The following is a 19,802-nucleotide window of genomic DNA, read 5'->3' as shown; positions in this document are numbered from 1 at the left end:
CTCTCAACTCTCTTATTTCTCTCAGAACGATCTTTACCCTAACCAGTCAGGCTTTAAGACTGTCACTCAACCGAGACTGCTCTTCTGTGCATGGAGGTTCTCTGCACCACCAAAGCTTACACTCCTCTGTTCTCATCCTCCTAGATCTATCTGCTGTTTTTGACACTGTTAACCATCAGATCCTCCTGTCCACCCTCTCAGGGCTGGGTGTCTCAGGCTCTGCACACTCTTGGATTGCATTCTACCTGACAGGCCGCTCCTACCAGGCGCCGTGGAGTGTCTGCACCACGAACACTCACTTCTGGTGTCCCCCAGGGCTCGGTTCTAGGCCCTCTTTTCTCAATACACCAAGTCACTCGGCAAACAAGACGGAGCTGCTCTTCCTCCCAGGGAAGGCCTGCCCGCTCAGCTCTCCATCACGGTTGACAACTCCAGTGTTGCCCTCCCGGAGTGCAAAGTACCTTGGCGTGATCCTGGACAACGCGCTGTCGTTCTCTGCAGACATCAAAGCTGTGACTGGCTCCTGCAGGTTCATGCTACAGGAAGTGCCGCAGGTGCTAATCCAGGCACTTGTCATCTTCCGTCTGGACAACTACAACTCGCTGTTGGCTGGACTTCCCACTTGTGCCATCAAACCCCTGTAACTTATCCAGAATGCTGCAGCCCGCCAGGTTTTCAACCTTCCCAAGTTCTCTCATGTCACACTGCTCCTCCACACACTCCACTGGCTTCCAGTTGAAGCTCGCATCCACTGCAAGACCATAGTGCTTGCCTACGGAGCAGCAAGAGGAACTGCCCCTCCCAACCTTCAGGCTATGCAAAAACCCTACACCCCAACCTCTGGTCTTGGTGGAGGGAGAAGTTTAGCCAGTCAGCCACCTGACCATAGAACTGTTTTTTCTAAGAGTGTATCTAAAATGTAAAAGGGTTCTTCCGCTGTCCTTATAGGAGAACCCTTTTTGGTTCCAGGTATAACTATTTTGAGTTCCATGTATAACCCTTACCACAGAGCATTCTATTTAGAACCAAAAAAGGGTTCTCCTATGGGGACAGCCAAATAATATTTTTTTCTAAGAGTGTTAACCTTAGCTGAGGTCACTTAGGTCAATCCTTTCTTCTATAGTCATGGTCAGAAAAGGTACAGTGCTGTATTGCTGTTCACAGCAGCACAATAGTGTATTCATACTGACACTGACGTTGGCTCTATTTACTCATGATGAAAACAATAGTATGAGTTCAGATGCTTTAATTTAGATGATGGCATCACCCCTCAAATTAACAGTTGTTTAAATCAAATACTTTTTTAGAGGAAGGAAAGTCAGACCCTTTTTTGAATCATTTTCTGTGTTGTATTTGTTTCTGTTACAAGGTATTTGTTTCCATCAACTTTTGTATAATTATCACAAAACACAGCTCTGCCACGCTGAATATTTGGATATGTGAACTTTATTCATATCTCATCATATACATTTGTTTACATTTATACAAAAATACAGTAGTGTTGCCCAGCGTTTGCCTGGTTCGGAATGATGTTTTCTTTTGGCACCCAGATTAACTTCCTGCCTACAAGCCTGTTTGTTGCCCCTATAAGAGTGGAACACAGAATTCCAATTCTATAATTAGAAATATGGAATTCTATTTTTATAGTGGGACACTAAGCTAGAGACCAAAACCACTGTTCAGGGATCAACTAATTTCAACCAAAATTAGTAAAATAACATATATCTGATACCAGAACAGTGCTTCAGGGCTCTTGCTCTTTTCAACATGGTAGCACCCTATTATTCCATATATAGTTCATTACTCTTGGCCAGAGCCCTATGGGCCCTGGTCAAAAGTAGTGAATTATATAGGGTAATGGGGTGCCATTTGGGACAATGACTATCTCTGTGTGTTCATAGGCTCTAAGACAGACAGGAAAATGGGGGATGCCACCACATTTCTGTTCACAGCTTAAACCATGTTTCAACTCATCACAACATTCATACAATATGTAAAACACCCGCAAAACTTCTGAAGTTGACTCTTTAGAAGCTTACATACTGTTTTTGTTGTGGCAATAAAAAATGTTGAATTTTTCAATGTATCACGATGCTTATTACAAAGTCGGGCTGTCAAACGCTAAAAATAAAAAATCAAGTTAATCGCTGGATTTGCTGTGATTAATCGTAAATTCATAATTTGCTCAATTGTTATACAAAAAGCATTGTCGTCTTGATTTTGTCCAAAATAACGGTTAGCAAAATCAAGTAACTTGATAAAGCACACTTTCTTTAACCTCATTGTCAACTTGTTTTGACATCGCATTGTTTGTTTTTAGCTGTATATATTCTGTATTTTGGACGTTTTCACTGTTTTCTGAATAATTACTGACAATGCGATTAATCATGATTTAAAAACAAATTGTGCATACATTTCATTTTTTTACTCAAGTCAAGTGATTAACTCTGACAGCCCTAATACAAAGTCATTTATTTTGGGGATAAAATAATTATCTTAAAGCTTTAATACAACAAAACAACAGTTAATCACACTAAGCGTTTTCAGCTACTCATGCTGAAATTGACACTTTTGCTCAGAATTATATGAACACCAATGTGGTATTTGTTTCACATTCACTCCATTTTGCACTATAAATACTCTTCTAAGAGAAAAGTCCAATAGGCAAATTACCCAAATATACTTGATGAAATTAACAGGTTTTACCAGTGGAACCGTTTCCTATACAAAGTACAACACCTAAAACATTACATGCAGACAAGATTGCAATTTGGAGTTTGAATGCATTCTTCTGTCACATGTTATTTAGTGTAGAATTGAATTATAAGAGCTTAGTGTTGTGGAGTATTCGTGTTCAAATGAAAAGGGTTATTGCTCTAACTAATGTGTGTCCTGATATTTAAAATGGCTTTCACTTAGGCTTAGGGTCCATTTGTTTGAATTAGAGTGACAATTATGTATTGGAATAAGGGTAATGGGTTAACGTAGTGGTGATACAAAAGCCAATATGAGTACCAGGTCATTTCCATTGGTGGGAGATCATTATAACCTGTTGGGCAATGATGCAACACTCTTCTCTAGGTTTTTAGCAGACTGGTCTATCTATCCCATTGGTTCATGGTCACTGAGAGACAACCAACACCTATTGATGAGATGGTCTCTTGTTCTCCATGTTGTTTTTTTAGTCAGTGGTTTGTCGCCCTTACTTTGTTGTCTCCTGGTGAGTTTGTGAAATGTCATACACAAAATACTGTGCATAAAATGATGATCCAACTGCACAATGATCCAACTGCACTTGGATCAAACAGCATAATGATATATTTTAATGTATCACCTGTATTCATGATGGAGTCAACAACATAAATCCAAACAAGGCACAAAACCAGGATTGTACAAGGTACAAGGGGTAAGAACGCCAAATGGCGAAAGTGAGGGAATGCATGTATTGGTACAAGTACGCTTAAGCTTGCATTGGCTAACTTAATACACAAGGTTTAAGTTCTCTCTCTTTGCCAATGTATGTCAACAATAGCAGTCCATGCTTATTTGAGAGCTTGCATTTATGCAATTGCATAATGTCATGGATTGGGCAATTTTCATCATGCCTAAGATGTCAACTGAATTGTGCAAAAATGCCAATAATTTCCTACGTACTCTTCTAATTTATATAATAGTTACAGTGATACATCTCTCAATCATCGAATGCATCCTCTCTGGATTAATTGCTAGACACTCTCCTCACAGGTCATATCACTTTTCTAAATCATGGTACATTTTAGATGCTGGTCCTCTCAAAAAACGTGGTTATATTCAGGGTTTTGTATTTAGACTTGTTTGAGAAATGAATCTCTTAGTTCACTTGCTGTATAGGCTACTGACAACTATTTGAAACACAATTCAATAGGGTGCTCTATATTTTCGTAGCTGTAACATTTGATTTGGAGTGAAAAGTAAAAACATTTTTTTTTTAACTCACCTTGAATTCATAGCTTTGAGCCACCTTAACATGTTGTTGAACCGTAATACAGTTGTTTACATGCAACATACAGAATATACCTTATGGGTGGTTAAGCTGCAATATACCAGAGCCGAGTTATACTGTAATTGATGATACATGTGGTTAATCTCAGTCTCCAGAATCTGATACCGTGCTGGTTTACTTAATGCTAGTCCACCTCTTTCTTGTGCATTGAGAGCATAGAAACACATAGAGTTATCAGACCCCTTAAACCTTTTATCTAAATCAATATGGATATGTAGTATCTACCCTTGCTTGACCATTGATTGCTATAGGGAGAATTCGTAATGTATATAATGAGTAAAATGTAAGTTAGTCAAAGCAGCAATTTTTTTGTACATTTACACCTCCAACCAAAGCCTTTTGTACAACCCATTCATAAGCAATTAACCACACCATCATACATACATATGTACATCCCTCTATGGCTGTCTTAATAATATAGATAATGCACGTGTTCATACATGCTTATGTGCTGCTTATGAGGACTTAATGCATGGCAGAAGAATGGGTTATAATGCGCCCTTGTAGACCTTTTCCTGCTCATTTAGTATTTTTATAGATAAGCTGAATCATTGTCTGTTTTGTTTTTTTCAACCGAAGCAACACGGTGCTGTCAGCATTCTGAGTAAATAAATAAATATATCACACAACCTCATCCATTCGGTACATACACGGCCAAAAACATGAAACAAAACAGATGCTTAGATCTGAGAATATTTCTAGCTAACTAATTTCAACATTTGTTCTCAGGGAATGTCCAATGGAGACCCAGATGAAGATAGAAATGGAGTAGAATGCTGCTGAGAAGAAGATTAGGAAGGTGAGGGCGACTAGAGGTAGTCATTAATTTTTCAGTCCTCTGTGGAAAAGGTTCTACATGGAACCCAAAAGAGTTCTACCTGGAATCAAAAAGGGTTATTCGAAAAAAAGAAAGCCATTTGTAGGGGTTTGTTTTCTGGCCCATTCTTGAGTAGATCTGATATCTACACTCCAGCCAAACCCACACAAAGTGCAAATGGGAGTGCTTGTGAAACCAACTTTGTCCCGTAAAGTTTACTGTGTTTTCAGCAGTTATGGGTGATTTGAGTCATATTTCGACTGTTATTGGCGCCTCTAGATGTTTCCATGACAATCCGGTCTCCTTTTCAGCTTCTTCTGACAAAATTTGATAGTAGACGACGGGTTAATATTCTTGTAAGAAAAACAAAGATGTTCTATACAATGTCATTCTCTGGTTCTAGTATGTGAGGACCGGCAGTTTCTAGACAGGAAAGAAGTCTTTCGCCTCAAAAATCCATAAGAAATGCAGTTTTATGTTTGCTTGTTTCCTTTCTCTTTCTCAGACGATTCCTCTCTACACCTAAGAGAGACAAAGAAAGAAGAAGTACATTTTTGTTACGCTTTACATACAGGTAGCTAAAACAATGTGTCCTAGTTCCATACTCTTCATTGTCAAAATATAAATATTAGGAGTTGGCTAAGATGGTTCTCTGTCTCTGTCCGAGGTCACAAATTATATGAAGAAAAATATAAATCTCACCAATTTCCAAGGATTTGAATAATTACACTGTCTCAACGATGTTCAATCTGTTCCTGTAATGTACAAAACCATTATAATTAAAAACCTATTCAAAAAAATGTATACAAATTCACTTCACCTTAAAACTAGTTGATTATTTTCAGGCACGTAAACCTTTGATACATTTTTGTGTCTGATATTAAGATGAATGATTTTATAATATTCATATGCAGGAATTGATAGATTAAATATGAGTGAATGCCTTTACTTTTCAGATGGTTCCTCTAGTGGAGGTGCCAAAGTCCCTTCTGGTCCTGTGAAAAGGCCTCCTTCCACTGAGTTCCGTTCATCTGACTGATGTTGGTTCCTCCTGGATTTCACCTGTAAGATCCGAGAGTAACACTGTTAAACACCAAGGGAACCCATGACAACCAACAAGTACAAAGTTAAATTCTGTTACAAAAATACAAAACAAAAAAGTAGAATATACTGGTAAAGAAACACCCAGACAGTCAAAGACAAAACAACCATCAAAGACAAAAAAAATACAATGACTTACAATCAAAGAGATTAACAATGAACATAAACAGTACAATGTCCACAGACAAAACAACAATCTATAGACAGAGTGGCACCAGTCACGTTTTAAGTTGCAGATCCTTACACGCTTCAAAAATGGGTTCCAAAAGAGTTCTACTTGGAACCAAAAGGGTTCTACTTGGAACACTTTAAGGTTGTAGATTGGGTCAAAGGACAGCTCACCTTCCACGCAAACAGAAATACACTGGCTGCAATAGGAATGACAAGTAGTGACAGGAGGCTTCTCTCCACTACTTCTGGCAGGAATCTCAGAGGCTCGTTCCCTGTGTGGACAGACAGGTTTCTAGTCAGTAAGAATAATGGGTGTGTTCGTAAATTCAATCTGGAGTGCAGGAGTGCACTCAGAGTGCCCTCAGAGTGCGTTTGTAAATTCAGAGCGTTTCGCTCTTGGAGTATTCAGAGCTCACCCTGGACGCTCTGGCCGAGGAGTAGGGTTGATCCGAGTGTTCTGGCCTCAACGGTAGTCAAGCACTCAAGCTAATTGGTTAACGTTGGCTAGCTACTTCCAGACACAAATGAGAGAACACCTCAATCTGACCATTTTACTCGCCCTAGCAGAGCTGGTTAGACTGTTTTCATGTTATCCAGTGCGTTGATGACTGTAACTGTGTTGCTGGCAACAATATCTTTCCGATGGTTGGTGACGTTAACTGACACTCAGACAAGAGTGCTCTGAAATTGGAGTAGATAGCCAGAGCGAATTTGTGAACGCACCCAATATTGAAATGGTGCAAACTAAGAAATCATATGTAATCAGATAATTCAAATTGTTTGTATAACAAGTTTTTGTATTTGAATGCTGACTAGTAATTGTAATATAACCCTCTCTACTTTTTACTGACTCAGTCTGGGACTTTGCCCTGAACTAAACATTTATGTCATAGATATTTGCCTGACTGGGATGTTTTTTTCCCCACATGTTAAAGGAAAATAAAAACATGATTTTCTTGTGTTTTATATGGAATGAAACCATGCAAATGATGATAGTGCCCTGTTAGTATAAGAGCTGCTTGAAAATAATCTTTTTTACCATTTTAATATATCACAATCACAGCAAGGTACTTCATTGTTACCCAGAAATGATTTGATATTGAGATAAAAACGGCTACATTGATTCAATATAGCCGTTTTTTATCTCAATATCAAAACATGTCTCCTATCCATCACATGTCTCATACTGTAGCTATGATTGATGCATGGAAAATGATTGGATACAGTAGATCGTGTTGGTCAGTGATAGGGGAGACACATAACAGCTCTGGTAGAACAACAAGACATGAGTTTAAACCCAAACTGTCATGTGGAGGAATGCAATTTGCCCTGCAGCCTCTTCATAAATCAAGTGACAAAGGCTTTTAACCAATTAGCAAATTAAGGCCAGGCACCACACCCGTATAGATATTGTTTTTCTCTTAATCATTTCACAATCAACTTTTGCCTGTTTAAAGTAGACACAAATATAATACTTTTTTGCATGACACATTTTCTTAAATGTAATGCCACATGCACAAGTATAGTCAAATATGTTTCTTGCAAGCTCCAAACCCAACAATGCAGTAATCAATATAACAAAAAATAACATTAGGTGGAAATATTGTATAAAAATATGCAAATGAGGTGATAACTCATTAAATACAGTATGTGCATATTTGCATATCCCGCAAATACATTTTTCGGGACACTTAATTAAGTCATCCTAAATATTTTGGTTTCATTTAGTTAAGACACTCCAGGACCGGACTTGCTCAGAGCAGATTGTGGATAAATATTATTTTTCACCTTTCTATCTGTAAAATACAAAAATTATTTTGGACCATTTTTCTAAAGAAAATGTTATATAGAATATAAAATGTATAACATATCAACAATTCCCTCATGGCAAGTCTCAATAATATATCTCAGGATAACCACACAACATTTGGTGAATTTTGATGATTCTGAAGCTGAGGAAAATTAGTTGGCTTGTGGGAAGAGTCTGACTTTCCAGAATTGGCAGTTAAAGACAAGTACACTGAATTTAGACTACCAAACATCTATTTACACCCAATTACAATCTCTTCAAAGTATGTTACTACATATAGTCCAAGGGGCTTTTAAATCATTCATGAAATGTTGATGATGGTAGTATGATAAATAAAAACAATATACATTTTCATTGAGATTTTTGTTTCCTTTTTGAAAATACTAAAATGAAAGGACCAAATGTAATTTCAGCCTGTGGTGGCCTTAAGGGAATGCTCTCTCTCCAGGCTATTCTGCAGTTGAGCAACAGTCAAGAATAGTAGCCATGCAGCTAGTAGGCCTACACCAGTTTGACTGGTTGCATTACATTGCTACTATTTGGACACTTTCAGCAACTAAATCTATGCCACAGTTTCTTTCTTTATTTACTTACAGGTTTCGGAGTCTGGTGCTGACATGTTGAATTCTGTTCCTATGGCAGGATAGTTGACTGGATAGAGATAGAGAGAGAGAGAGTTAATGCCCAATGATGAAAACAGTTCATTGTTGACGCCTATAAAGTCACATCACAGCCACCTTTTCTTTCCTTCGGACAAAAGATTAGATCTGTCTGCATCAGGAAAGAAAGGCCAAGCGCTTGGGAAGATCTGAAGATTGCTCTGTAATCAACACTTCCACAATTGGGGTTTCAGTCCTTTTCTTCCTTTCATGGGGTCCATCAGGGGACATCTTTCTTTGGTTCTGTGACTCAGCTGCATCACTAATGTCACAATGGACCTTCCAAACACCTGGTACATTCCATGTTTTGTCATGTGAAGTTCTTTGAACAAAAAAATTGATAGAAGATTCTGTGTAGGACAGAGATAAAAAGACACGCAACCGAAACCGACACAAGATCTCACCTATAAAAAAAGACTGTTCACAAGAGGAATAGTTTAATGGAGAGGTACCGGTGCCCATACACCAAACGAGACAGATCATAGTTTTCTACTGGGCGTAGCATATGAGCACCACAGGATATTCCACAGTAGCTAACAACGTTTAAACTGAGCGCCGACTCCTATGGCGCATCAGAATTGACCACTATCAAATGAAATCTAAATGTTATTGGTCACATACACATGGTTAGCTTATGTTAATGCGAGTGTAGCGAAATGCTTGTGCTTCTAGTTCCGACAGTGCAGTAATATCTAACAAGTAATCTAACAATTCCCCAACAGCTACCTAATACACACAGATCTAAAGGGATGGAATAAGAATATGTACATATAAATATATGGATGAGCGATGGCCGAGCGGCATAGGCAAGGTGCAATAGATGGTATAAGGTACAGTATATACATACGAGATGAGTAATGTAACATATGTTAACATTATTAAAGTGGCATTGTTTAAAGTGACTAGTGATCCATTTATTAAAGTGGCCAGTCAATTGAGTCTCAATGTTGGCAGCAGCCTCTCTGAGTTAGTGATTGCTGTTTAGCAGCCTGATGGCGTTGAGATAGAAGCTGTTTTCAGCTTGACGTTGAGTGAGAGGACCAGTTGGGGCAGTAAGCAAACTGAAGTGGGTCTAGGGTGGCAGGTAAGGTGGAGGTGATATGATCCTTGACTAGTCTCTCAAAGCACTTCATGATGACAGAAGAGAGTGCTACAGGGCGGTAGTCATTTAGTTCCATTATCTTTGCCTTCTTGAGTACAGGAACAATTGTGGCCATCTTGAAGCATGTGGGGACAGCAGACTGGGATAGGGAGCGATTGAATATGTTCGTAAACACACCAGCCAGTTGGTCTGCGTATGCTCTGAGAACGCGGCTAGGAATGCCATCTGGGCAAGCAGCCTTGCGAGGGTTAACACATTTAAATGTCTTACTCACATCAGCCACAGGGGAAAGAGAGGGGGGGGGCGCAGTCCTTGTTAGTGGGCTGTGACGTGGCACTGTGCTGTCCTCAAAGCTGGCAAAGAAGGTTTAGTTTGTCTGGAAGTGTGACGTGGCTGGTTTTCTTTTTGTAGTCCGTGATTTCCTGTAGACCCTGCCACATGCGCCTTGTGTCTGAGCCGTTTAATTGTGACTCTACTTTGTCCCTATAATGACATTTCCATTGTTTTATTGCCTTGCAGAGGGAAGGACTACACTGTTTATATTCAGCCATATTCCCAGTCCTCTTTCAAAGGTTAAATGAGGTGGTTTGCGCTTATAGTTTTGCGCGACTGCTGCCATCCATCGATGGTTTCTGGTTAGGGTAGGTTTTAATAGTCACAGTGGGTACAACATCTCCAAAGCACTACCTTATAAACTCATTGATTGAGTCAGCGTATAGATAGATGTTATTCTCTGAGGCTGCCCGGGACATTTCGCAGTCCGCGTGATCATAACATTCTTGATGCATGGATTCCGATTGGTTAGACCAGCATTGAATGGCTCTAGTCACGGGTACATCCTGATTGAGTTTCTGCCTATAAAACGGTAGGAGCAAAATGGAGTCGTGGTCGGATTTACCAGAGGGAGGGCGAGGGAGGGCATTGTGTGCATTGCGGAAGTTAGAGTAGCAATGATTGAGTGTATTGCACGCGTGAGTACTGCAATCAATATGCTGATAGCATTTGGGTAGCCTTGTTCTCAAAGTTGCTGTGTTAAAATCCCCAGCTACTATAAATGCAGCCTCAGGATATATGGTTTCCAGTTTACAAAGTCCAGGGAAGTTCCTTAAGGGCCGTCGGGGTGTCTGCTTGAAGGGGTATAAACACATCTGTGACGATAACTGACGAGAATTCTCTTGGGAGATAATATGGCACGCATTTGATTGTAAGGAATTCTAGGTCAGTGGAGCAGAAGGACTTGAGTTCCTGTGTGTTGTTATGATTACACTATGAGTCGTTAATCATGAAGCATACACCCCCACCCTTCTTCTTCCCAGAGAGGTGTATATCTCTGTCAGCGCGACGCATTAAGAAGCCCGGTGGCTGAACCAACTCCGACAACGTATCCCGAGAGAGCCATGTTTTTGTGAAAAAGAGAATGTTACAATCTCTGATGTCTCTCTGGAAGGCAACCCTTGCTCTAATTTCGTCTACCTTGTTGTCAAGAGACTGGACATTGGCGAGTAATATACTCAGAAGCGGTGGGCTGTGTGCACGCCTATGGATCCTGACCCGGAGGCCGCTCCATCTGCCTCTTATGGGGCAACGTTGTTTTGGGTCGGTTTTTGGGATTAGATCCACTGTCCTGGGTGGTGGTCCGAACAAAGGATCCGCTTTTGGAAAGTTGTATTCTGGTCGTAATGTTGGTAAGTTGACATCGCTCTTATATCCAATAGTTCTTCCCGGCTGTATGTAATAACACTTAAGATTTTCTGGGCTAACAATGTAAGAAATAATACATCAAAAAATGAAATACTGCCTAGTTTCCTAAGGACTTGAAGCGAAGTGACCATCTCTGTTGGCGCTATCTTGCATTTGAAAATGAGCGAATGCAACAATGACGCTAGATAGGCTGTATCACATCCAGCGTCGTCTGTGTTTGGCCAGGGTAGGCGGTCATTGTAAATAAGAATTTGTTCTTAACTGACTTGCCTAGTTAAATGAAGGATACATTTAAAAAATAATACAAATATATAACATTTACACTTTAAAAAAACACCTCAACATTTACCTGATGTGGGGTATTGTGTTATTATTGTTGTATCCATTGTTGCTGTGGGACAGGGAGGTGGATCACATTCTTCTGGCAAATCTCTATTCAAACGGGCCGTTTTTAAAAAATCTTCCACAAAATGAAAATAGTGTCCTGTCTGCCATTGCTCATTTCTGTAGTGGCACTCAAAATCATACGTGATCGCCTCCTGCGGAGACAAAAGGGGAATAATTATCTCAATGATGTGAAATTCAAAACATAAATGATAATGGTTTATAGCTGTTGATAGACCTTAACGTTAGCTTTAGCTTTAGTCATGCAGCAAATAGTTCAAAGAACACAGATATGTTTGAGCCCAGATTTAAGACGTTATAAGTAGTAACTTCAGTCTTGTCTCTTTATTCAGGACAAGGGGAACCTCATTAACCCTGTTGGATTCAGAAAAGTTAGCCAGAATAATACAAATAATATGCTTTAAGAAGTTATTAGGTCTACATTATGAATGTTGAATGTATGTATGAGTGACTTGCGAAAGTATTCACCCCCTTGGCATTTTTCCTATTTTGTTGCCTTACAACCTGGAATTGAAACAGATTTTTGGGGGAGTTGTATCATTTGATTTACACAACATGCCTACCACTTTGAATATGCAAAATATTTTTTATTGTGAATCAAACAAGAAATAAAACAGAAAACTTAAGTGAGCATAACTATTCACCCCCACAAAGTCAATACTTTATAGAGACACCTTTTGCAGCAATTAACACTGCAAGTCTATTGTGGTATGTCTCTATAAACTTGGCACATCTAGCCACTGGGATTTTGCCCATTCTTCAAGGCAAAACTGCTCCAGCTCCTTCAAGTTGGATGATTCCGCTGATGTAGAGCAATCTTTAAGTCATACCACAGATTCTCAATTGTATTGAGGTCTGGGCTTTGACTAAGCCATTCCAATCCATTTAAATGTTTCCCCTTAAAGGACTTAAGTGTTGCTTTAGCAGTATGCTTAGGGTCATTGTCCTGCTGGAAGGTGAACCTCCGTCCCAGTCTTACATCTCTGGAAGAATGAAACAGGTTTCCCTCAAGAATTTCCCTGTTTTTAGTGCTATCCATCATTCCTTCAATTCTGCCACCACCACGCTTCACTGGTGTTCTTGGGGTGATAAGAGGTGTTGGGTTTGCGTTTTCCTTGAAGGCCAAAAAGCTACATTTTAGTCTCATCTGACCAGATTCTTTCATATGTTTGGGGAGTCTCCCACATGCCTTTTGGCGAACACCAAACGTGTTTGCTTATTTTTTTCTTTAAGCAATGGCTTTTTCTGGCCACTCTTCTGTAAAGCCCAACTCTATGGAGTGTACGGCTTAAAGTGGTCCTATGGACAGATACTCAAATCTCCGCTGTGGAGCTTTGCAGCTCTTTCAGGGTTATCTTTGGTCTCTTTGTTGCCTCTCTCATTAATGCCCTCCTTGCCTGGTCCGTGAGTTTTGGTGGGTGGCACTCTATTGGCAGGTTTATTGTGGTGCCATATTCTTTCCATTTTTTAATAATAGATTTAATGGTGCTCCGTGGGATGTTCAAAGTTTCTGATATTTTTTTATAACCCAACCCTGATCTGTACTTCTCCACAACTTTGTCCCTGACCTGTTTGGAGAGCTCTTTGGTCCTCATAGTGCTGCTTGCTTGGTGGTGCCCCTTGCTTAGTGGTGTTGCAGACTCTGGGGCCTTTCAGAAGAGGTGTATATATCATAGATCATGTGACAGATCATGTGACACTTAGATTGCACACAGGTGGGCTTTATTTATTTATTATTTATGTGACTTCTGAAGGTAATTGTTTGCACCAGATCTTATTTAGGGGCTTCATAGCAAAGGGGGTAAATACATGTGCATGCACCACTTTTCTTTTTTTTGTGATTCTTTTTTCATTTCACTTCACCAATTTGGACTATTTTGTGTATGTCCATTACATGAAATCCAAGTAAAAATCCATTTAAATTACAGGTTGTAATGCAACAAAATAGGAAAACACCAAGGGGGATGAATACTTTTGCAAGGCACTGTACTTCTTCACTCTCATAAGACTAAGAGAGGTCCCTTTATGAATACCTGATCTACCTGATAGATGTTCCAAGTCCTCACAAGACATCATTGCAGACAACTCAGATGTGAAATGATGCGGTCACTGGTCTATTTGTGCTCAGGACTTGTGTACCATGTTCATTATTTTATTATAGTATCTTGTTTTATTCTATTTCATGTAATTGAGCCAGAAAGGATTGCATGAATGGATGTGTTATTGACCACCTCCACCAGAGGCAGCTAGGTAGTACTTCCAATCAAAGACTCTATCCAACAAGACCTTTGCCAATTCAGCCTTCAATGTTTTGAAGCAGTTGAGGCCTTTAACTGCCATGTTGCACTGTGGGTGGTATTGTTATTGTCATAATTGTAATTGGTAATGACATATTGGTATGATAAAAAAATATATGTATATTTTTTGTATTTTACCCCTTTTTCAGATTTTGTCTCATCACTGCAACTCCCAACGGACTCGGGAGGCGAAGGTTGAGTCATGCGTCCTCCGAAACATGACCCGCCAAACTGCGCTTCTTAACACACGCCCTCTTAACCCGGAAGCCAGCCGCACCAATGTGTTGGAGGAAATTCCGTTCAACTGCCGTGCAAGAGCAGCCTGCAGGCACCCGTCCCGCCATAAGGAGTCACTAGAGCACGATGAGCCAAGTAAAGCCACCCCGGCTAAACCCTCCCCTTACCAGGACGACGCTGGGCCAATTGTGCGCCGCCCTATTGGACTCTCGGTCACAGCCAGTTGTGACGCCTCTAGCCCTACAATGCAGTGCCTTAGACCACTGCGCCACTCGGGAGGCCCCATATGATAAATATTCTATGTACAGTAATGCATTTCAAAGGTGCATTTTTTTAATGTATTATTTTACATGTGTCTTCATCAAAAGAAACCTGTCATAAGAGCTATCACAGTTACAATATTAGTATTAGAATCAAAGGTGCAAACGTACCAAGTTCTTCATGTGATATCTTGTCTCTTTCAGCATTTCGATCAATATGCTGATATTATATTTGTTGGAAGAAATGCTTCCAAACTTGTCTGCTAATCCTCGTAAACTGAGTTCCAAGTGGAAAACGTTTAGCGCTACCCAACACATTCCACCCTGAAAAAGAAAATAAATCTGGAAATAACAATCATGGGTAATGGACAGTTATGATATACACTACGGTTCTAAAGTTTGGGGTCACTTTGAAATGTCCTTGTTTTTGAAAGAAAAGCAATTTTTTTTGTCCATTAAAATAACATCAAATTGATCAGAATTACAGTGTAGACACTGTTAATGTTGTAAATGACTATTGTAGCTGGAAACAGATGATTTTCAATGGAATATGTACGTAGTATGCACTTCAATGCACTTCAATGGAATATGTACGTAGTACAGAGGCCCATTATCAGCAATCATCACCCCTGTGTTCCAATGGCACTTTGTGTTAGCTAATCCAAGTTTATCATTTTCAAAGGCAAATTGATCATTAGAAAAGCCTTTTGCAATTATGTTACCACAGCTGAAAACTGTTGTCCTGATTAAAAGCAATACAAATGGCCTTCTTTAGACTAGTTGAGTATCTGGAACATCAACATTTGTGGGTTTGATTAAAGGCTCAAAATGGCCAGAAACAAATAACTTTCTTCTGACACTCGTCAGTCTATTCTTGTTCTGAGAAATGAATGTTATTCCATGTGAGAAATTGCCAAGAAACTGAAGATCTTGTACAATGCTGTGTACTACTCCTTCACAGAACAGCGCGAACTGGCTCTAACCAGAATAGAAAGAGGAGTGGGAGGCCCCGGTGCACAACTAAGCAAGAGGACAAGTACATTAGAGTGTCTAGTTTGTGAAACAGATGCCTTAAGGACTTGTGAGGCGTCTGTTTCTCAAACTAGACACTCTAATGTAATTGTCCTCTTTATCAGTTGTGCACCGGGGACTCCCACTACTCTTTTTATTCTGGTTAGAGACAGTTTGCACTGTTCTGTTACGGGAGTAGTACACAGCGTGGTACGAGATCTTCAGTTTCTTTGCAATTTCTCGCTTGGAATAGCCTTCATTTCTCAGAACAAGAATAGACTGACGAGTTTCAGAAGAAAGTTATTTGTTTCTGGTCATTTTGAGCCTGAAATCAAAACCACAAATGCTCATGTTCCAGACACTCAACTAGTCTAAAAAAGGCCCAGTTTTATTGCTTCCTTAATCACAACAACATTTTTCAGCTGTGCTAACATAATTGCAAGAGCTTTTTCTAATGATCAATTAGCCTTTTAAAATTATAAACTTGGATTAGCTAACACAATGTGCCATTGGAACTCAGGAGTGATGGTTGCTAATAATGGGCCTCTGTACACCTATGTTGATATTCCATAAAGAATCTGCTGTTTCACGCTACAATAGTCATTTACAACATTAACAATGGCTTCACTGTATTTCTGATCAATTTGATGTTATTTTAATAGACAAAAAATGGTATTTTCTTTCAAAAACAAGGGCATTTCTAAGTGACCACAAACTTTAGAACCGTAGTGTATACCGTTTTGAAATGTATCACAACAGAAAAATTATACCCTGTAAAAAAGTCAGGCAACACAGACATTCAATAATATTTTGTAAGGAACACAAACGTATTAAGTTATAATAATCGTGTAATCATGTGAAGAAGAAAACATCTCACCACTTCTTTCGGAACGTATGTCACAGGAATCTTGTAATCTTTAGGTATATTTTGTTTCTGTTAAAAACCAGACAATATCATGAAATGTTAGCAGAAATGTTTTGGGAACATTTGAGTTTGTTACCAGAACAAATCTCAGAGATTCAGCTACTGGTTTACACTAATGGTAATGCAGGATGTCCTACTGTGTGAGAGTCTCACGACAATCCCCGTCAGTGGTATTAGAAAACAATGACTGATTCTAGATGCATCAATGTATCAAAGTATACTTTCAAGTCTACAAATGTAATTGTTTGCAACTGGCATTGCAGCAATGTTCCGCATAAGCATAATGGTTGATTTTGAGAGGATTACAATGAATTGGATTGGATTGTGCAATCCACCTTTCTAAGAACTGGATAAGAATGAAACACCATGCTGGTAGTAACTGGATCGAGACAGTTAAATACAGTAAGAGCATTTTCCAAAGAGCTTTGATTTGCAGTTTTGGTGGCTTGAAGAAATAAGTACTTCCAAGGACTTTACCAATAGTGAAATTCTTGTGATGTCATCTGTTACAGTGTTTCCAAATTCACTTGACTGGACTCCAAGTGTGATGCACAGCAATAAATGGACACAGACGCGTATCCAAATCTGAAAACCAAGAAAAGACAAACACACAACATTATGAGACATTTCTACAGATTAATATTCCATTAGAGTAACTATCTGTAGCCTACAATTATACATAATCCCTTAAAGTTGACCCCTTAGGCCTGTCTTGGTTAATCAAAGGTAGCAACCTGACACTTGAATAGCATCCTAGAGCACATATCCAGACAACTTTAATTTCACCATGATGATGACACTGTTCCCTTAGAAAAAGTCTGTCTTCAAACACTAGGGTCCGTAAAATAGACGGTGACAGACCCTTAGTGCTCCAGTCCTTTCTAGACACAGTTTGGGATGACGTGGTGGTCATCAATCAACTGGGTTGCTTCTCTTTTGTTATCATTTAATTGGCTACTTCAATCAGCTGAATTGCAGCCTTGGTGTCAAGACCAGGCCTTTCATGGTCAAATGACTAATGCCTGTAGTGTTTCAGGGAGGCCTGTGTGACTAATGTCTGCCTGCCCCTCTCCAGCCACTCCCTCAGCCCTGTCACCCCCTCCACCCCATCCCCATGCCAGTCTCAGCATGTTATGCAACAGTCCGACCCGACCCACACCTTCCCCCAAACTTCCCTCCCTCTTAGCCCAGATTAGGAACAGGAACAAAAGTGGATTCCACACAAAACGTTTGCAAGGAGGTTTTATGTTGAAGATTGAAATGAAGCTAGGAAGATGAAAAATATTAGAGAAGAGCTTACTGACTGGCAGCCACTGAGCGCTGGGGGCAATTCAGACACTCTGTTAACCATGAGTGCTGTGTAAAGGAGCTCAACAACACATTGGCTGCATCTCAAATTCACCCTATTGTCTATATAGTGCACTATACCTTTGACCAGGACACATAGGGCTCTGGTCAAAAGAAATGCACTATGTATGAAAGAGGGTGCCATTCGGGACTCAGCCATAGATAATATCCTCTGTGCCCCTGCACTGTCGTCTCTTTCCTCATACGACAGCTGGAAAAGAGGTACAGAATACAAAGAACAGCCAATGAGACAACGGGGAAAATTAAGATTTAAAGAGCGAACGGAGCCTAATTCAATTCCACATAACTCTGTTTAATTAATCTAAACAAAATCATCTTTATATGAGTGGAGATGTCCGTGACGGACACAAGACTGAAGTCAGATGGAGGTTACAGGGGAGGGAGTGAGGAGGGAGATAGGCAGGGATGGAAGGAGGTGATAGATAATAGGTCCGTGTAAGATGGTATTGAATTTTGAATGTCACATTTCCTCCCTTGGAGGTCATCAGAGTCCAAAATGGTCATGCAAGTAATAGTCTGGTATGGTCACGGTGTGGCTAAAATTGCATGATATGAATAGTGGCAAATCAAATCACAGAGACAGATAAAATGCATGCAGAATACATTACACATCTGTGTATCTGTCAAACATTTAACTTATTTAAACTATTGATGCATGTACCTAACAAATTACGCTCAGTCGAAAAAACAATTTTACAGTTTTTGTCGGATAGACTCAAAAGGTTTGTCCCGCAGGGGCGTGAGCCACCATAACACCCCCAAATGTCAACATTTGACATCTGAAAGTCAATTCAGTCAATGACAAAATAGTACACTTTGACTGGGCTGCACTGCTATGCTTTAAATAAATTAAGAAAATGACTAGCTAGACCACAATTCAGCACAAGTTCAAATGGGTCACATTGGTGTCCTACTTGGTTTTAAAACATGCAGTGTGAGGCAGATAAAAATGCTAGGCCCTGGTGGACCAGCCATTGTTTCATAGATCCCTGGGGACTATTCACAGGGGCACGTTTGGACAGTGGTAAACTGTCACAGGTAAACAATTGAAACATTTGGAAACGGGTTTAACACCATTATACAGTGGCTTTGACAGATGTCTTTGGAATCTGTCTTTAGAATCTGTATTTGGAATCTGTCTTTGGTTAAACCGAGATAACATAATTATGTCACGGTCTTGTAAGGAATGTTATGAGGGCTACAGATTTATGATCTTAATTTGTTTCTGGTAATTGTTGGGTTGAAGTGGCTTTAGGTGATCGGAACCCTAATTAGCATTTTCTGGGTGACATTCTTAAACAAGATATTTCAGTAGTTTACAGACATTAAAGTGTCTGTATGACTGTGCATCTGACTAGCCACAATGGGAGCACAAACACACACACACACTCCCTCCACGGTTGGGTCCAAAATGAAAGCTTCAAACAATGCACTTAGCAACATAGACAGATGTAGTATAATTACAGTGTAAGACTACCACATTTGACTACAATTACCATTTCTTTAATGAGTTTGTAATGACACCTCACATTCAATTCTGCAAACACCTCTATGACATTTATGACTAATTTGTGTGCAATGGAAAGTACTGCAAAAAATATGGTAAAACATAATTTACCTCACTCCCTACATAAAATGAGATCCGATTATGTTAAATAATTTACTAATTTCAGATTCAATTAAACTTAAATTCAATTTCCTTTTCAACTTACATTCTTGTTTAATCACTTTTAGAACTATTCTTATTCCCTCAACTTAGAGTGAGCATCAAGTCCACATAAATACGGTCTAAATTCAATTCTGATTTGACATGATTCTTTCTATGTAATGTATCTATAAAACATTACATTACATTATAACATGTATCAAAGGTAGGGGAGCTTAATTCACATGAAG

General features: G+C 39.5%; 1 protein-coding gene across 1 annotated transcript in view; it reads right to left on the bottom strand.

The window, feature by feature from the left end:
- Positions 1-1,430: 1,430 nt before the first annotated feature.
- The window catches only part of LOC139375263 (kit ligand a), a 33,441-nt gene continuing 15,069 nt past the window's right edge, over positions 1,431-19,802 (bottom strand). The window contains exons 2-10 of the mRNA XM_071116880.1: positions 17,016-17,123; positions 16,491-16,547; positions 14,774-14,926; positions 11,753-11,942; positions 8,536-8,592; positions 6,303-6,403; positions 5,809-5,921; positions 5,562-5,614; positions 1,431-5,381 (exon numbers count right to left, since the gene is read on the bottom strand). Of these exons, the coding sequence (XP_070972981.1) occupies positions 5,584-5,614; positions 5,809-5,921; positions 6,303-6,403; positions 8,536-8,592; positions 11,753-11,942; positions 14,774-14,926; positions 16,491-16,547; positions 17,016-17,123 (810 nt within the window). The 3' untranslated portion in view covers positions 1,431-5,381; positions 5,562-5,583. The remainder of the gene's footprint in view (positions 5,382-5,561; positions 5,615-5,808; positions 5,922-6,302; positions 6,404-8,535; positions 8,593-11,752; positions 11,943-14,773; positions 14,927-16,490; positions 16,548-17,015; positions 17,124-19,802) is intronic.

The sequence above is a fragment of the Oncorhynchus clarkii genome, chromosome 2 (genome assembly GCF_045791955.1).
Source record: "Oncorhynchus clarkii lewisi isolate Uvic-CL-2024 chromosome 2, UVic_Ocla_1.0, whole genome shotgun sequence".
NCBI classification, from domain to species: Eukaryota; Metazoa; Chordata; class Actinopteri; order Salmoniformes; family Salmonidae; genus Oncorhynchus; species Oncorhynchus clarkii.
The sequence above is the reverse complement of the archived record's forward strand: the minus strand, read 5'-3'. Positions and strand labels throughout refer to the sequence as shown.